The sequence below is a fragment of the Guyanagaster necrorhizus genome (genome assembly GCF_019112545.1).
Source record: "Guyanagaster necrorhizus MCA 3950 unplaced genomic scaffold BT62scaffold_54, whole genome shotgun sequence".
In the NCBI taxonomy this organism is placed as follows: domain Eukaryota; kingdom Fungi; phylum Basidiomycota; class Agaricomycetes; order Agaricales; family Physalacriaceae; genus Guyanagaster; species Guyanagaster necrorhizus.
The window spans coordinates 118,574-134,210 of record NW_025064933.1 but is presented as its reverse complement, the minus strand read 5'-3'; the positions used below and the strand labels follow the sequence as shown (position 1 = coordinate 134,210).

Below are 15,637 nucleotides of genomic sequence, written 5' to 3'. Positions count from 1 at the left end.
TCCGTTGGACAATGCCTGCCTGAACGAACAGACACTATTCGCAGTCTGGCAGGTTAAGTTGTGGGAAATTGATAGCATTGAAGCTTGAGATGTAGAACAAAAATTCTCAAGGATGAACTAGACGTCACTTAGGCTGGTTTGTGAAGGAACACGCTGGAAGCGAATCTGAAAATCCCATAGCAACACCGTTCGTCGTTCCAACCGAAACGGCGATGCTGTAATTAGTCCTGGCTTTGGAAAAATCTACACCGTAACAACTCAAATATCAAGGCAAAACCTCCTTCTATGCCCAGTCCCATATGCGACCTCGATGCTCCGCCCCTAGGCCGTTGACAACGCGCACAGCCTTCTCGGTTGTGTCGCCCGGCTCAAATAACTTGTCTTCACGCACTCCTCCCCAAAATTCCTTACTCAAGTCCCGGGATGCATACCAACACAAATCGCAGGAAATGTTCTTCTGTGCAAGGTGCAAGTCAAACGTCTTGACGACTTGGTTTAACGCTGCCTTCGAGGCGTTTGTCAGAAATTGACCCAACGCGTGCAGAGACGTGTACCCATTTAGGCGGTCCCATCGATCTTCTCATCTGCGACAAAGGGAAGAAGCGGGAAGAGTGTTTTGATGGGGAGGAGATGGGAGATGAAGTTGATATCGAACGTGGGTTTGGTATCACCTAGGTCGAGATCCTGGGGTTGCTTCTCGGTGTGTAGGATGCCTCCAATGAGGAAGGCAGTTTGGATGAATGACTCGCCTCGCTGGGCGATTTGAGCGATGCTGCAAGGCTTTCTGCTGCGCATGATATGCCGAGATCAAGAGGTAAGATATTCAGTCGTGCCGGATCCACGTCGAGCTGTGAAATGATTTTCTGCTTGAGTGTTTCCGGCTCGCCAGATGAGTCGCGTAGACCGGCAAGGTGGTTGTAGTAAGCAAGTGACGCGTCAAACGACAGGCCTCGCGACGCAGGACGAACGAGAATGAAAGGTGAAGGCATCGTGGCTTACGGCTACAACTTCGACTTGCCTTTTATAATGCCCTGGAGCTTATGACATATTATGACGCATAATTTACAGGATCGGATCGCGTCTTCAGCTTCAGGTTTCAGTCGACGAGAGTAGAGGGTGCATTGCAGTAACTGTAAGCTAGGAATGAGACGAATACCAGAGAACAGGCGTTATAAAGTAGATGGTCATGAGTATAGGTGGCAGATTTAGTCACAAAGTATTCGGACGAGTTTTTTTTTCTTCATGACATGCCCCTGGCGAGAGGGCTAAGTTGTGCTGCCATGTCCGGATAAATTTTCAAAAATTCCAATTGCGATGATGTAGCCTGTGAAGTGAAGGATGTCGTCAATATGCAGAAACCAGCATGGCGCTAAAACCCACATGTTGGTACGTCAACGCGTTGATCAGTTCCGGTTCCGTCCTCGCAAGCTCAGCTTGCCTGATGAAGTATTCCACGGCTTTATCGAGGTGTCCTTGTTGTAAGCTAAGCTGGGCGAGGGTGGCCACGGCGGCATCACAGTCCGGGTCAATTCGGAGAGCTTCGTTGCAGCAGCGCTCTGCCGGGCCGATATCTTGCTTCCACTGGTATAACGCCAGACCCTTATTCACGAGAGGCAGGACATTCGGCGGGGAAGTGGTCCTAGGGTCGTGTTAGCGTAAAGGACAAGACCGTTTGTACTTGGACGGCTTACTTTTTAAGTTTCTCCAATTCGATGGCACGCTCAAACTTCTCTACGGCATCGGGGTACCGTTGTTGGTCGAGCAATAGCTCGCCGCTGGGACAGAATATTAGCAAGGAAGAAATGAAAAACCAAATGACTGACTAGTAATTTTGCGGTTCACTCCGCTGAGGGAACGCAACCATCGTCCGGCGGAATAGTCCCATGCTTTTCGCAACGTTGTCTTGCTTATACTCTGCCACAGCTAATTGTATGTGGCTGAATACGAACTTATTGTCCAGTTCGGTAGACTTCGTATAGTTGTCTGCGGCCTCCTTGAACTTGTTAAGGATAAACAAAACTGACATGTCATGTCAAGATACGGAATCTTCAAGGGAATAGCAACGCACCTTGACCGCGATGGTAATAAATGTCGGGATCATCAGGGTTGTGTTTGATTGCATCCTCGAAACACTCGAAAGCTTTCTGGGGGTCTCCCTGTTCCATGTACACACTAGCAATCTTCACCAAGCTCTGCGTGAACGACGGATCGATGTCAATTGACTCTTGAAGGTCAGACTTTGCACCCTCGATCTCGCCCGTGAGGAATCTGCACGTCTAATGAATTTCCGCAGATAAGAAAAGTTTATAAGTGCACGTACTTGAAAGTCCCACGAAGATTGAGAGCCTCCGCTTTTCCGAGGGGAAACGAAATACCCTGCTCGAGAGCTTCGTTCACCAAGGTCACTGAGTGGGCGTAGTCTGACGCGTCGAGGGCCTGCAGAGCGAGCAGAAGTGTGTTATCTCCCTGTGATGGGTTTTCTGGTAGTGTCGGGTGCGCTCTGGGCCTGAACGCGGCAAAGTACGCTGAAATAAAGGTGAAGGAAGGGAGGCGAGCTTGCCGGTGTGCGAGGATGTCGGCCGCTTTATTTGAAGCCAGGGAGCGCAATACACGTTCCACAGATTCTCCGGATGACTTATTAGTGAATTTGTCGAGTATCGTAGAGGTGGTGAAGTCGCGGAGGGCTTCTTCGTATCGCTGAAGTGCTTCAAAGGCCGTGGCCCTGCGATTCATTGCCTTGATGTATTTCGGATCCAATTTGAGTGCCTCGTTGCAGTCTTCGATGACGAGTTCATATTTTGGAGGGGAGCTGTTCATGTAGCCTATAAAAATTACTGAGATGTGTTTTGTGCAGAGGTTGCGAAGACATACACGCAGCGCGGTTGCTGTAGAATACAGGCTCAGGTTTTGGGGAGACCTGGATGGCGCGAGTATATAGTTCGACGGCCGTGGTGAACTGGCGCTGTTGGTAGGCTGCATTACCCTTGGCTTTGTACGAAGTCGCGAGTGCTGTCCGTTCCTACAGCACTCACATAAGACACAGTCGTCAGTCAGACGTCAAATGGTACTGACCTCCGTCGACAAGGCAGCAATTTGTTCGTCGTTCAGCACGGCGTCGTCTGAGGAATGTCACGACGTGCAATATTCAGATGAATACGGTACTCACCGCCGGGTTCCTCCTGGACCTTTGACTTCCGCTCCTCGAGAATAGGACCATCCTTGTCCTTGACGGACTTCTTTTTCTTCGTTCCTTTCGACGACTTCTTCCGGTCCTTTTTGTCACCCTTTTCCAAGTCCGTCCCTTCTGAGGGCCTGGATGTTGAGGCGTAGTAGACAGCTCCGCCCACAACGATAGCAGCGGCTGCTGTTCCAATGAGGATGGCCCTCTTGTTCTCTGCGGCGAAGTCTTGTACGCGCTCAACGAACCCGGTATTCGAAGTCATGACAGTCAGGCGGTGGACGGAAAAGAAAAGAGCGACGCCTGTAGAAATCTGGAAGCCGGAATTTCGCACAGGGAAAAGGCTGACATAAAACTGTTGACATGCAGTATCATTTTGATTACTTTTGCTTGGCAAAATCATGCTCGGTTTCTGTAGTGGACGTCGTGCACTTTTCTCTTTTCTATTACGTTCCTCCTTTGATCGAGTTCTACTCTGTATGTTTCGTTTCCATGAAATATCATTAATGCTTGGTATTTTTTGAGGACATACTCAAATTTGTTCGTGTTGAGATTTGAACTATATCCAGAGTACCGCTTGTAAGACCTTTAGTCTTTGGGTTACAAACTCCTGAGGAGTTTCCCCATTGACTTTTCATATTTTTACTAGACTACACCTTTTCTAGTAATTTCTACCTAATTCAATTTCCCTCAGATTCTTTCCTTACGCAGCATGCTGGATTGCCGGATTGCCGGATTGCTCGAATTCTCTCGCAGATTCCAACAGTTCGTATTACGCTTTGAATGAGACCAACAGTGCCAATTAATTAGCACAGCAGACGACCGGTAGGCTTATTCACTCAGGCATACCTGATCAGAACTGACAATTTTGCGTCTGGCCTTCGCGTTCAACGCGTCTTTTCATAAAGTACGTCTTTCTAATAATATTTTTCTTTTAACCTCTAAAAAGCGAACCTTCTACAGAATGTCTTTCGGCGACCAACCGCCTTTCTCTACAGAAAACACAGTCCCTCCTAAGCAATTGCAGACGAGGTCTGACTACGTTCCTTCTGTCGCCGATGTGCGCCAGATAAAACAATCTCTCAGTGCCATAGAGAAAGAGGTGCAGCGATGCGACGATGAACTTTTCCGTCTCTACACCTTGGTGTCGCAACGAGAAACTGAACGGAGGGAACTCCAGTTAAACGCGGATAAATGCATCTCCATCTTGGCCCCCATCAGGCGCCTTCCAAACGAGATGTTATCAGAAATCTTCGCTCAATGTTGCAAGGAAGCCGATGAAAGCGTTAATTTCATGAACGCACCGCGGACTTTGAACGCACTGATAATCTCCCTGGTTTGCTCCCATTGGCGTAGATTGGCAATTTCAACAAAAAGCCTGTGGGCGGTATTTTCTATCAATCCAACGACGCCATCCACCTTCACGCTGCAGTGTCTCCGGGCGTATATGTCCCGCGCAGGCGATGCTCCACTCACTATCCAAGTCCTAAATACTTACCGAGATACACCCGCTAGGGCCGGTGCATTCCAGTGTTACCGTGTTCTCTTTGACGCTGCTCCCAGGTGGCGGATATTGGGAATAGGATCTATTCATTTTGGCCAAAGGCTCTCGCATGTCAAGCATCATCTCCAGGACTTGGAAGGGTTGAGTCTTAACGCGAACTGTCTTCTCGCAGCACCAACGGACATCTTCGCAGACGCTCCCAAACTTCGCATCTTGAGTGTCAATGTAACCCCGGAGCTTATTTCCCACACATTTCCTTACAACCAAATCACCAATTTATCAATGTATAATCAGTGTCAACATCGATTTTTCATCAACTTTCTTTCGAAATTTCCACAAGTACGAAACCTGGAATTCGAAGGCAACATTGACGACTTTAGCAAGCTCGAGACTCCGAAGACTGACTTGGTTGTACAAACTCTCTACATCGGCAACGTCGAAATCATTCCCCTCCTCATCCGTGCCTTCACATTCTTGCAGCTCAAATCGATCACCCTGACCTGCAATGACACCGCGGAATTGCCCAGATTTGTGCGCGTACACAAACAATTCCTTGAATTGTTGGAGCAGCCTCTGCAAGGGCTAAACGTACTAGTCCTTGAAGAGATCGAAATTGGAGACCAGGAAATGATAGCCATCTTAAGGCTGACACCCAGTCTTACCGAGCTGTCTATACAGACGACCGATGTCGACCTCGCAGAAAACATGGAGAATTGCAAGACGCTGAGGAAGGATTTCGTCCGATCACTTATCTTCTGTCCGCCTATCATCCAATCGCAGCGTCCCTCGGTCCCCAATTTGCTGCCGAAACTCACGTCTCTGGACCTCGGGTTGAATCCATCGCCTAACATGCATGAGGCGCTGGTCGATATGCTTACCTCGCGTTGGCATCCTCGCGCGCTGGCGTCCGTGCACGGACGTGTTTCGTGCCTGGACTGTGTTATTCTGCGGCATATTGTCAAGCCAGAGCATACCACGATAGTCAGTCAATTGCAGGATCGGGCGGGAAAAGAGCATCACTTCCGGTGGTTGGACTCCAGCACGTTGTCTTTGACAAGGAAGCGCAAATAGAGAACATGGAATGGACCCTTTCTATTAGTAATTAGTTGCAGTCGCAACCTCGGCTAGCTGGTAATACCCCATATTTCCTGTATATCGTACTCTATAGATATCCTGTAGTTATAAAGTAACGTACACTACACTATACGAGGATCGTTCGCGCTGAATAAGATTCGGAGAGTTGTCAAGACGTTCATGGTGTCCATTCCGGTCAATAAGCTGGACATTTCGAGGTCCCGGTAAGTAAATGGTATCTATAAGTGTTTCAAGTTGAAAATCACTGCCTTGTTTTCATGGTATCCTGATGCTAACTAGGAATGATGGTGGTCGTAGGGGTTAGGCAGGGGGGCATGGGCATCAGTAGCTGAAGGCCTAGGACTATGTCGAGAGGGTCGAGGACTGTGTCCGCGAGAAGGCTGGGGACTGTGTCCACGGTGGCGATCTTCTGGAGGATGGTTCGGCGATGGATGGCCACCTGGGCCTGGAGTGTACACTGGCGGAGGAGAAAAATTCTGGCCTCGACTTGGGGTTGGCGAATGCCCTTTGTGTCCCGTCGACATCTGGGGTGTCCCGGAATACTGTTTCTCCCTGAGAGCCCGCTCGCGCTCAGCCTTCTGCTCCTCTAGCACCGCGTTGTACTGCCGGTCTAGCTCTGCATCTTCCTCTGCGGTGGGACGTTTTCTGGGAGAGCAGAATAGACACCATCGGCAGAGGTTTGAGTGGCCACATATCGCTGCATGGCATAGGTCAGTGTCAAAGTATTCCATGCAGAAAGCGCAAAAAACATACAGAAGCATGTACAGCAACAGAAAAATACACTGCAACAATCGTTCGACATGAATGTAGGTTAAGGGAATTGAAACAGTCAATCTTGTGCAAAGAGTCGCCGTTGAACGTTGAACGTTGAATATTTGAACGTTGAAATGAAAAGGCTGGTGTCAAAAGAGGCAGTGACGCTTGGCGCCGCCGTCGCCAAGGTTAAAGCCATCGGTCCGATACTCCGATCACGATTCCCTTTTCAAATTTGAAAAGGTAGGTAGCTTCTTCCTTCGTCATCGTCTATAACAGCGACGACCTTGTTGATGCTCACTGGTGTTCATCCCACGACGCTGTGAACGGCAGTGGGCATCCATCCTGAGCTCTTTCACTTCTCCCGCCGAAGATGCCAGTAGCACGTTCCAATACTAGGGCACATTCCCCAGCGGCCCACTATCGGCCATCACCAGGGGCCCCAATTTTCTTACCGCCATCGCATTATGCTGCAGCTGGAGGCTTCACTTTTCCCAGTAGACATGCCCAGCAGTCTAGCGCGGAAAGCGATGGAATATATCGTCCTGTAGAGGTACCCTCGTCGCCCGACGTTTACATCCAAGTTTCGCAGCCAGACCCGGATTCATCTGTCGAGTTCCAACCTCGCTCGGAAAAACGATTTACAATGATGTCGTCAAAAACCCAACAAACGTGACAGCCAGATGATGAACTTGCCGTTGGTCGAGACACGTCTGCTACCGTCGTTACGAGACACCATCGATAAAATGACACGTCCGCCGTCGCGAGCAGCGAACACCCATGCAGCATCATCTCCCCCCAGCATTCTGTCAAGAGCTATCATGTCGACTGGGCGTCTTTAAGCATAACGCTATCTTCACCGTATTCACCATGACTTCGTACGTCTGTTACCCCTCAGCTGCCGTGTCCGTCGCCCATAGAGGAACCCATGGCACCCAAGGTGAAGCAAGGTGTGCCCAAGCCAGCACTTAAAATAGCTTTACGAACACCTACACCCAAGGGTTTTTCGCCTAAAACTGACAACGCCAAGTCATCATCACCAGGCTCATTTACCGGAGCGCGCCCCCTCAGATCTGTGCAAAGTCTGCTGCGCCGGAAGTCTTCGGCGACGTCTTCTACAGCATCGTCCTCCACAGCAGCCTGCGAATCTGTCGTACCGAAACCTATGGTTAAGGTGTGTTGCTCATTACGCCTATGTGCATCTATTTATCCACCGCTTGTAGCAGACTGAGAGCAACATACCTGTCCTAGCTTCCCGCACACGGTCTAGGACGGGCCCTGGCACGTTTCTCAATCCTAAAGTTAGCCAAGATCCTCCCTCGACACCCCAACCTGGAAAGCCAAAAGAGATCGTTTCAAATGTTCCCCAGCCCAGAGGAGAATCACCGGGTAGCGTCCGGTTTCTAGGACGGCTCTCTGATGAATCCGATTTCGAATATCATTACGATGCACAGAACGTCGTAGCCAATGCCGAAGTCTTCGCTTCAAGCTCAAGCTCTGAGAGCGCCGTTGAATCATTCGAGGTCGCAGGCGATGATCTGCCAAGCCATATGCGTGGGTTAGGGTTTCGACTTCCGCCTGAGGCTACGAGGAAAAGTCGGGGAAAAGGTTGCGAGCTGCTCATGACTGAGGACCTTCATAGCAACCCAAAAGAGGCCTCGGCCACGCAATCCATCATCTCATATGTTTCATCGGATTCAGAATATGTGGACGACGGCTGTGATGTCCGTGACCATGGTGTCCTTGATGTTGAAGCTGCAGACCAAGCTCACCATCGACGAAAGGCAGAGCTTATGAGTATTGTCAAGGGGCTACAGCTTTCCAATCCCAATGAAAAGAAAGTCATCGATGAAGAGAGCGACTATAGCGACGAAGAAGGTTTGGCTATCAGCGGACCGATAGATGTCATCAAGCATGGTCTTCCTTCCCCATCGTCTCACTTTCCTTCTTTGAGATTTCACGCTCGGCCCAAATCGCCCATCGAGAAGAGACCTTCTGAAGCTCCCAGCCTTGGTAGATATTATCAGGATCGTGATTCGCAGAACTATGATGCTGTCACTTTGGCCGAGCACTCGCAAATTGCGGCCGCTCGCGAGCGCAGAGCTTTTGGCATTCCTCCATTGGAGTCAGATGAGGTGTATGAGACTGCTAGCCGGAGAACCCAGGAGGTGTTATCTCACGCGGACAGTATTTTGCCTGCGATGGGTAGCGAAATTTGGCATAACGACGAGTGCGACGAGTTGAGCTTAGGAGCGGATGTTCCATTCCGTACTTTCAGCGGAGGACGTGCTCGAGAATCATCTGGGCAGAAGAACCAGCAGCAACAGCCACGCCCGGGCGTAGCCGAGCCGAGAAAATCACGTACAAAATCTGGCAGCGGAGCGCAAAGCGACGAATCATCGGCAAGCCAGAACTTGTCAGAGTATGTGCAGCACGGAGAATTCGAGAGACGGAAGCAACCTTTGTTCGTTGCCTGACGTGCATTGTCCGACTGTTTGTGCTCCCGCTTCGCGTGCAGGATTCAAAGACGTGGATATCAGGCGTGCCCTCTGGGATTGCCAGGCTATTCGATTGGTTAGAGGATATTCTGAATCTGCATACGCAAATCTTCTCGGCCTTACAGTCCATGGACTCAGAACAACGTCTTGTTACCGAGGGACGCGCATGGGCTTTACAGGAGTTTGTCCCTAGATTGGAGATCTATCAATCGAAGACGTAGACATAGTTCGAAGATTTTGGTGAATTCGTCCGACTGTTGCTTGTAAGGGTTGGACCCTGGATAGGTTCCTGGTTGAGCCAGTGAACAGGATTGCCGTGTATCCTGGTGCAGGACTTTATATCGCCACCGATGGATCTTGAAGCCGAGCATTATACGAGGATTGCAGCTGTTCCAACTCGACAAAGATATAGACCGTATAGTCGGAGTCAATCAATGGTCGTGACCCTTCTAGGCATTGCGAACGGACAGCCTTGAGAGATTGTAGCTTTCACTCAGGAGGAAGGAGGTTGATGAATCCATAGTTGCTGCAGGCGAGACACGAAAGGGCAAGAATCGCACATAGCTTTATTAGATCTGACTCTTATAGGTAACCCTCATTTGTTCGTTGCCGCTGCTGATTCCCGCGCGTTTTTTCTGGTTCATTCCTTCATATTTCTCTCCTTAAAGCTGTAGATGAATTGAACGGCAAGTCGCGAGGACTACCATCGAATCACGACAAAATTCTTCAAGTTGAGTACACGTTGGGTCGCGTCTCTTGTTCACTGTATTAAACATGTATCCAGGTGCCTGGGGCCAGTCACGCTACCATCTTGATTAGGACCTTCATTGTGAGCAAATTTCCCTCCTGGGCTCCAATATCGACCTCTTCATTGACATGAGTGCCATTTTCCGTCTCGTTCTTCTCTGACAGTGTCCATGTAGACCTATCTCCTGCAATATATATATCTCGGCTCGGTCCATTGTAAAGATCGTTCGAGCCGGCAACCGGCTTTGACAACAATTTAGTGTGGAGTTTGACCCTCCCAGAAGCAGGCTCCTGTATGCGCGTGGATCGCCTGGCTGCGCTTGTACCCCTCAGAGGTATGGAGCGCATGGTCAGTCTCGTTCACTCTTGTGACAGAAGCGAAGCGAGGCGGTGGTCTTGGTCGCGTGAATGGGCATGCATATGCTCACCGGTAAGTAGTCTTCGATATTTTATACTTGTCATGCTCAAAGTGTATTCAGATATTTATGTCTTGAAGAAGGACGCGTATGTCTGCCGGTGAGTAATCTACCTGGCATTTCTGCCTGTCATACTCACAGGAGATTCGGACACACGCTGGATAAAGAGTACTATGCCCATCATGGTGGCACATGCGTCAAAGCTAGAAGATAACAAAGTGACTGGTCAGAGGCTGAGAGCTAACTTTACACGAGCCTTGTGACTCTGTATGCAGATAATGGCTCAGAATTGGAGGCGCTTTGCGCCAGTGTTTGTTGAGGTGCTAGAGACTTGTGGCAATAACCTATCGTTGACTAGGACTGCTCGCCGTATTCACGTACACCCAGAACCCGCCCACCACGAGATCTTTATTCCCACCTTCTGTTCTCTCATTTTCCACTCGGGACGTCTCTGGCACTTTGTTCCACCTGCGCGAGTTACGAATCTCGGCAATGGCACCTAGCATGTCCACACCGGCACCCGTTGATTCAAACACCTGTCCATGGCTTTTCACCATAGAAGCTCACAAGCACCTCAACGTGTACGCGTCGATGGCAAGGTTGGTTATCGCTTCTGTCTGCCGCACAGAATCTCAGTTCGAACCTGGGTCGATTCATATGGAGATCTAGCATTTTTATTTTGGGCGTCGAGTCAATAGATGGGTTACCAATACCATTGAAATTTGATGCTCTGCTCGTTGATGTTCGAACTTCGAATCTGGGCCAGCGCCGATTTTTTTCTCTCCCATCTAGAATCGACTCTTGCGGCCGACATTACGCTTTTTTCCCTATGGATCAGGACGAACTGTTTGGGCTTGGTAGTGCGCCTCGTCATCTGGATCCTCAGAGGGGAGGAGTAAACGCGCCAGAAATCGGAGCAGGAGCAAGAGTGGTGTTCAAGTGGAACGTTCCTCCTGGACGTTTACGCGGATCCATCGATAGTGCACTTGCTTATCGGGGGGCATGCATGTCGTTGCGCTGAGTTGTTTTCCAGTCGGCAATAATTGGTTGGTTTGGATGCGAGGTCCGGGTATAGTCCAGTCTGAATACCTCTCCTATTAAACCTATAATACAGTACAGTATACCCCTCGTAGTAAACCAACTACTATACATCTGTGACATCCATAAGTCTCTATGACGATGAGGTGGCAGCTAAGGCAGGAACGAGAGAGATCGTCGTAGCTGCAGAGGAGGACTCTGCAACCTCTGCGTCAGTGGCACTAACATCTGTAACAACAGACGCACCCATGCCCGTCAAGCTCGCCAGGAGACTCGAGGCCTCGTCAGGGGACAGCGTCGTTGTGACGGGCACCTCGGTGCTCACGAACACCGTCGCGGTGGGAGTGAGTGTGATGGTCACGGTGACGATCCCGCTCCCGCTGTCGGTGCCAGACGTGGTATCCGTGGAGTTGGCACTGCTGGTCGTGGAATCGGACGTGTCAGCGTCAGTGCCAAAGATGCCCCCAGTAGTGCCCGTGGCATCGATGATGGATACGGCGTCCATCTCGCTCGTGCACTGTATGAACTGCACACCAGGGAACCATCAGTCCCATGAAATAAAGAAAGCAAGAGAGAAGGTAATACGTACAGTCCCGTTCTCCCTCACGGACGGGAGCGCAAAACACTGCGCCGAGCCCGAACAAGGGGACGTCGTCCACTGGCTGTTGTCCCCACATTGCGCCAACGTCGCTAGATATACACGCTACTTCGCCGGCTATATAGTACGAAGGGGGGGGGGGGGGGGGGGCGAAGGGGGGGGGGGGGGGGGGGGGGGGGGATGAGTTGAATGTGCGAGGAACAGGATCAGACAGGGAGACGCACTGGAGCACGTATCGTTGACGCTGAAGTTCTGGAACGCGACGTTCTAGGACTGGGCAGCTTGGCCATTCGCGAGGAGGGCAGAGGCATTGAGGGAGGCTGTGGGTGCCGCGTGCACAGAGGAAGAAAGAAGTAGCGAAAAGAACGGAGGAGAACATCATGGAGAAAAAGCACCAGGCTGGAAGAAAGAGAAGGAGAAAAAGGTGGAAGGCATTGTGGACTCTGGCGCGAGGGTTTTATGTGTACCATACGAGAACAGTAAACAAGGGACGTCCTTTGTTCTCTCTTCGCACCGGGGTGACACCATTTTTTGGCAAAAACAGTTCGAACTGAAGATCAAAGCGCCAAGCGGCTGCAGGATAAAGGACGATCATAAATTTTAGCCCATTGCTAAGGTCAAACACATCCCGACTCTCAACGTTCAACATTCAACTCCCGAGGGTGTTGAGTCTTGTTGTTCATACCAATACTACGTGTATGAACGCCGGCAAAATACCAACACAACCGTCAGAGAAAAGGAGAAGGTAATCAAAGTGGTTATGCGCTAAGAGGATGAGCATCAGCATCGACAATGGACGGTACTCAGCATTGAAGTATCTCTCACCTAGACAAGAGAACTTGACTCCGACATCTTCCCGTCCGCGTGGCACGTTTACTCACTGTGAAAATACAGAGTCAACCCAACAACGTGTCAGCACGGGCAAAGCACTCACAGGAGCGACAAGGTAATGTCACCATTGACCTTGGCCTGGATGGCAATCTCCACCTCAAGGTTAAGGTCAAGACGGAGCTTCAAAGCTGCGGGGGGTGCTGCCTGGCGCTCAGTGCGGCCGACTATCTGCCCGCCGAGGACGGAAGAGGATTGGGTAGGTGCGAATTTGGTAGCGGTTTCTGGGGCAGACATTCTGATGCTGAAGAGAGAGAAGTCGACGGGGTGGTTCCTTTTAAACAAGTATCGATCTCGAGTTCTGGATTAGGATGAGGGCGAGAGCAACGTTATGATTGCGCCATGGTGCATTTAGCAACTCGGGTGCCTCGTCGTAGCAAGTTAATTAAGTCTCGAACTTGAAGCATGCAGATATAAAAATTTGGAGAAGAGAAGACTGTATACGAGAGGAATGTGGACACGTAAGGGTTTGTTATTTCATTCAAAAGATGGGGCATGTACGAAGGCCTGGAAGATGGATTCACGTGCTTCTGACGCAATGTACGATGGCATCTTCAGATGACGGTTCAGACATACGACAGCGCATTGGTTGGATGGATAAGCGGAAGGAGAGAGGTAGAGACCAACGGTGGTGGCGGGCGGTGACTGGGGCTGCGAACAATGGGTTACCAACCCGACTGGAGACCCAAGCTTCTCGTAATGTATGTCGGCAGAGAAACAGACTCAGGGCCGTACGCGTGCTGAAAAAGAAACGTGTCTAGAATTCGTATCAGTCCGAGCCCGATGTGTGCGTGTCGATAGTAGAGGGCAAGGTCGTTGCGATCTCACGGTTCAGAAACACGCATTGGAAACTGTATAGGCTTGCCATCCTCACGCGCCGAATCAAATCTGGTGTACATGCGCAACGAGTTTATTATGCTTCCATGCCAGGTTGCTACCCCAAAACGATGCAATGATAACGTACCCTATCCTAATCCAGATGTATAAAAAGGACCACCGCATCGACTTCCTCTCTCCAGCATCACAATGTCTGCCCCAGAAACCGCTACCAAATTCGCACCTACCCAATCCTCTTCCGTCCTCGGCGGACAGATCGTCGGCCGCACTGAGCGCCAGGCTGCACCTCCCGCAGCTTTGAAGCTTCGTCTTGACCTCAACCTTGAGGTGGAGATTGCCATCCAGGCCAAGGTCAATGGCGACATTACCTTGTCGCTCCTGTGAGTGCTTTGCCCGTGTTGGCACGTCGTCGGGCTGACTGTTTGTTTTCATAGTGAGTAAACCTGCCATACGCACGGGGAGATGGTATCAGAGTGCATTTGTCAGTTCAAGGTGGGACTTGCCATCTGGTATTTGCATTCTTCGCGCTGACTTCTTAGGACCTAGTCGTACCCGTTACATTCTTCCCTTCATCCTTCGTTGACAGTGTCTTGTTTCTATACCTATTAGATATCAATGTCAGTGTTGTTCTGGGGTTATGTAATTGAGGTTTTATCGATGACGCGAATCCTCGCGCTGAGAGTTTTAATTCATCCCATCGCTCCCGGCTTGCATTCCTTTCCCAAGTTCCCCCTTGCAAACTGGACATGTCGCCGCCAAGTGGGGTCTCGTTCTGGAGGACTTACCCTTCTCGGCTTTACATGTCCCGAGTGGTTCCATGGCACGCGTCCACCTCGCCTTAGTACTAGCGCTTCTCGGAACGGGCTTCTTACCCAGAGCAGCGCACGACAGTCCACACGTCGTCCTCCAGTCGCCCAGCCACACGCGTTCCCGTACTCTGTCTCTATTCATTCCTGGGTGCGCCTCTGAGCTCCACACTCGCAGATAGAGGGATCCGATGCCTACTCGCATGAAGTTTGAATCTCTCGAGTTATGATTGTCTAATACGATGGACATGTCCCTTGAGAGAATGTGGAAACGCGACATTTCCATTGCTCCTTGCATCGGTAAAAGGGGTCAGGCCGGTTGTTTCCCTGGTGTGCGCTCGTGCCAGGAGGTTCTTATTTCTTATTTTGCTGACGGTCGGCCCATAGGTAAGGTAAGCCGTACGTACGAGTGCTTGCTCAGTAAAAATGCAGACATAAGTATGGGTGTTTGTAGGTCCACCCGAGCGAGGGTCTAGACCGTGAGATTGTTTTTGTTGGCTGCCCGTCCGTCACCTTTCTTTCCTTCTCATAATCGAAACTTCCTTCCTTAACTACCTAGGAGAAAAAAAAAATTCCAGAAGACCATTGCACGAGTTCGAGACCTTTGTTCTCAAAATTGCAGCCCCACAACGCGAGACCAGGAGCGCCACTTTCTCCCTCCGCTCAACGGCCAAAATGCCGATCGTCAAGACTTGACTCGCCGCACAGAGGTTACGGTTGCGCTGCAACGTTATAGTCAATGCGTGTCAACAACGCATCCCCCGATACTGTGACGGGAGCAGCAATAAAACGTACGACCAGAAAATTTCTGTTCAAAATCTCCTTTCGGAGTTTTTACGTGAAGAAATACACGCAAGGCGTCGTTTCTTTGGGATTACCTAGCGCTCTCGCGGATCATACTATAGGGTCCGATGCTTATGGGTTCTCCCGAGATGTGATTGTCTGTGCGTGCTGCGTTCAGCTGTACACGTACCCCTGGTTTGAATCTCTTCGTCAGACTTGAGCTTGATTCAGCACCGCGTCTGGGGGCCAAGCAAGTCGTTTCCTCTTCACAGTCTTGACGTTCGCTCACATGCACACACCCTAGCTGCCGGACTTGGATGGTGTTTATATAAACCGGAAAGACGACCTACTGTCAAATAGAACAACACTCATGACGGCAGTGTTTGCGCTCCCCCCTAACGGACGGTCCTCGTAGCTTGCACGTAACAATGCGCTATCAACTGTGACAAGGACACGATACCACGGGACTGCTTACATAGAATGGATCTCGACAAGA

At 50.3% G+C, this 15,637-nt stretch overlaps 12 protein-coding genes across 12 annotated transcripts; 6 read left to right on the top strand and 6 right to left on the bottom strand.

Annotated features, from left to right (window-relative positions):
• Positions 1–283: 283 nt before the first annotated feature.
• On the bottom strand, positions 284–989 carry BT62DRAFT_983207 (uncharacterized protein; the record flags this gene model as incomplete). The annotated part of the gene is made up of 3 exons (XM_043189757.1): positions 284–505; positions 592–713; positions 746–989. 3 exons carry the CDS (start codon positions 987–989, stop codon positions 284–286), a joined length of 588 nt encoding a protein of 195 aa, XP_043033622.1.
• BT62DRAFT_989345 (ADP/ATP carrier receptor) lies at positions 746–3,576 on the bottom strand. The gene is made up of 9 exons (XM_043190151.1): positions 3,167–3,576; positions 3,073–3,119; positions 2,872–3,019; positions 2,321–2,822; positions 2,069–2,268; positions 1,824–2,019; positions 1,692–1,775; positions 1,381–1,639; positions 746–1,324 (listed from the first exon to the last, which is right to left on the bottom strand). Exons 1-9 carry the CDS (start codon positions 3,441–3,443, stop codon positions 1,241–1,243), a joined length of 1,797 nt encoding a protein of 598 aa, XP_043033621.1. The 5' UTR covers positions 3,444–3,576; the 3' UTR covers positions 746–1,240.
• A 349-nt stretch (positions 3,577–3,925) lies between these two features.
• Positions 3,926–5,903, top strand: BT62DRAFT_638698 (uncharacterized protein). The gene is made up of 3 exons (XM_043181728.1): positions 3,926–4,085; positions 4,142–4,210; positions 4,265–5,903. Exons 2-3 carry the CDS (start codon positions 4,143–4,145, stop codon positions 5,751–5,753), a joined length of 1,557 nt encoding a protein of 518 aa, XP_043033620.1. The 5' UTR covers positions 3,926–4,085; position 4,142; the 3' UTR covers positions 5,754–5,903.
• BT62DRAFT_1081085 (uncharacterized protein) lies at positions 5,756–6,697 on the bottom strand. Its single transcript, XM_043179635.1, has 2 exons — positions 6,531–6,697; positions 5,756–6,474 (listed from the first exon to the last, which is right to left on the bottom strand). Exons 1-2 carry the CDS (start codon positions 6,577–6,579, stop codon positions 6,053–6,055), a joined length of 471 nt encoding a protein of 156 aa, XP_043033619.1. The 5' UTR covers positions 6,580–6,697; the 3' UTR covers positions 5,756–6,052.
• On the top strand, positions 6,665–7,372 carry BT62DRAFT_1013029 (uncharacterized protein; the record flags this gene model as incomplete). The annotated part of the gene is made up of 4 exons (XM_043178009.1): positions 6,665–6,731; positions 6,782–6,862; positions 6,914–7,145; positions 7,210–7,372. 4 exons carry the CDS (start codon positions 6,665–6,667, stop codon positions 7,370–7,372), a joined length of 543 nt encoding a protein of 180 aa, XP_043033618.1.
• An 86-nt stretch (positions 7,373–7,458) lies between these two features.
• BT62DRAFT_1013028 (uncharacterized protein) lies at positions 7,459–9,249 on the top strand (the record flags this gene model as incomplete). Its single annotated transcript, XM_043178008.1, has 3 exons — positions 7,459–7,704; positions 7,754–8,998; positions 9,049–9,249. The coding sequence occupies 3 exons, from the start codon at positions 7,459–7,461 to the stop codon at positions 9,247–9,249; spliced, it is 1,692 nt and encodes a 563-aa protein (XP_043033617.1).
• An 821-nt stretch (positions 9,250–10,070) lies between these two features.
• BT62DRAFT_1013027 (uncharacterized protein) lies at positions 10,071–11,212 on the top strand (the record flags this gene model as incomplete). Its single annotated transcript, XM_043178007.1, has 5 exons — positions 10,071–10,110; positions 10,151–10,205; positions 10,275–10,291; positions 10,550–10,772; positions 10,828–11,212. The coding sequence occupies 5 exons, from the start codon at positions 10,071–10,073 to the stop codon at positions 11,210–11,212; spliced, it is 720 nt and encodes a 239-aa protein (XP_043033616.1).
• BT62DRAFT_938317 (uncharacterized protein) lies at positions 10,968–12,405 on the bottom strand. The gene is given in 5 exon segments (XM_043187511.1): positions 10,968–11,755; positions 11,819–11,919; positions 12,052–12,071; positions 12,102–12,147; positions 12,167–12,405. 5 exon segments carry the CDS (start codon positions 12,207–12,209, stop codon positions 11,363–11,365), a joined length of 603 nt encoding a protein of 200 aa, XP_043033615.1. The 5' UTR covers positions 12,210–12,405; the 3' UTR covers positions 10,968–11,362.
• Positions 12,406–12,515: 110 nt separating this feature from the next.
• On the bottom strand, positions 12,516–13,018 carry BT62DRAFT_938316 (uncharacterized protein). Its single transcript, XM_043187510.1, has 3 exons — positions 12,758–13,018; positions 12,653–12,707; positions 12,516–12,592 (listed from the first exon to the last, which is right to left on the bottom strand). The coding sequence occupies exon 1, from the start codon at positions 12,950–12,952 to the stop codon at positions 12,758–12,760; it is 195 nt and encodes a 64-aa protein (XP_043033614.1). The 5' UTR covers positions 12,953–13,018; the 3' UTR covers positions 12,516–12,592; positions 12,653–12,707.
• Positions 13,019–13,117: 99 nt separating this feature from the next.
• Positions 13,118–13,903, top strand: BT62DRAFT_638529 (uncharacterized protein). The gene is made up of 2 exons (XM_043181726.1): positions 13,118–13,416; positions 13,477–13,903. The coding sequence occupies exons 1-2, from the start codon at positions 13,204–13,206 to the stop codon at positions 13,669–13,671; spliced, it is 408 nt and encodes a 135-aa protein (XP_043033613.1). The 5' UTR covers positions 13,118–13,203; the 3' UTR covers positions 13,672–13,903.
• Positions 13,701–14,170, top strand: BT62DRAFT_938313 (uncharacterized protein). Its single transcript, XM_043187509.1, has one exon. The coding sequence runs from the start codon at positions 13,742–13,744 to the stop codon at positions 13,934–13,936; it is 195 nt and encodes a 64-aa protein (XP_043033612.1). The 5' UTR covers positions 13,701–13,741; the 3' UTR covers positions 13,937–14,170.
• BT62DRAFT_638642 (uncharacterized protein) lies at positions 14,154–14,907 on the bottom strand. The gene has a single exon (XM_043181727.1). The coding sequence runs from the start codon at positions 14,654–14,656 to the stop codon at positions 14,237–14,239; it is 420 nt and encodes a 139-aa protein (XP_043033611.1). The 5' UTR covers positions 14,657–14,907; the 3' UTR covers positions 14,154–14,236.
• Between the last annotated feature and the right edge of the window lie 730 nt (positions 14,908–15,637).

Bases quoted from the DNA above. Each gene is read 5' to 3' on its own strand.
- BT62DRAFT_989345 (XM_043190151.1), bottom strand. From the start codon at position 3,443: ATGACTTCGAATACCGGGTTCGTTGAGCGCGTACAAGACTTCGCCGCA. The intron at 2,269-2,320 runs GTACGTGCACTT...TTAGACGTGCAG, and splicing joins AATCTTCGTGGGACTTTCAA to ATTCCTCACGGGCGAGATCG. The intron at 1,325-1,380 runs GTGGGTTTTAGC...TTCACTTCACAG, and splicing joins ACGCGTTGACGTACCAACAT to GCTACATCATCGCAATTGGA.
- BT62DRAFT_638698 (XM_043181728.1), top strand. From the start codon at position 4,143: ATGTCTTTCGGCGACCAACCGCCTTTCTCTACAGAAAACACAGTCCCT. The intron at 4,211-4,264 runs GTCTGACTACGT...ACAATCTCTCAG, and splicing joins CCTAAGCAATTGCAGACGAG to TGCCATAGAGAAAGAGGTGC.
- BT62DRAFT_1081085 (XM_043179635.1), bottom strand. From the start codon at position 6,579: ATGTCGAACGATTGTTGCAGTGTATTTTTCTGTTGCTGTACATGCTTC. The intron at 6,475-6,530 runs GTATGTTTTTTG...TATGCCATGCAG, and splicing joins CTGTTGCTGTACATGCTTCT to CGATATGTGGCCACTCAAAC.
- BT62DRAFT_938317 (XM_043187511.1), bottom strand. From the start codon at position 12,209: ATGATGTTCTCCTCCGTTCTTTTCGCTACTTCTTTCTTCCTCT. The intron at 12,072-12,101 runs GTCCTAGAACGT...CCAGAACTTCAG, and splicing joins GCGAATGGCCAAGCTGCCCA to CGTCAACGATACGTGCTCCA. The intron at 11,756-11,818 runs GTACGTATTACC...CCTGGTGTGCAG, and splicing joins CCGTGAGGGAGAACGGGACT to TTCATACAGTGCACGAGCGA.
- BT62DRAFT_938316 (XM_043187510.1), bottom strand. From the start codon at position 12,952: ATGTCTGCCCCAGAAACCGCTACCAAATTCGCACCTACCCAATCCTCT.
- BT62DRAFT_638529 (XM_043181726.1), top strand. From the start codon at position 13,204: ATGGGGCATGTACGAAGGCCTGGAAGATGGATTCACGTGCTTCTGACG. The intron at 13,417-13,476 runs GTATGTCGGCAG...AAACGTGTCTAG, and splicing joins AGACCCAAGCTTCTCGTAAT to AATTCGTATCAGTCCGAGCC.
- BT62DRAFT_938313 (XM_043187509.1), top strand. From the start codon at position 13,742: ATGTCTGCCCCAGAAACCGCTACCAAATTCGCACCTACCCAATCCTCT.
- BT62DRAFT_638642 (XM_043181727.1), bottom strand. From the start codon at position 14,656: ATGCAAGGAGCAATGGAAATGTCGCGTTTCCACATTCTCTCAAGGGAC.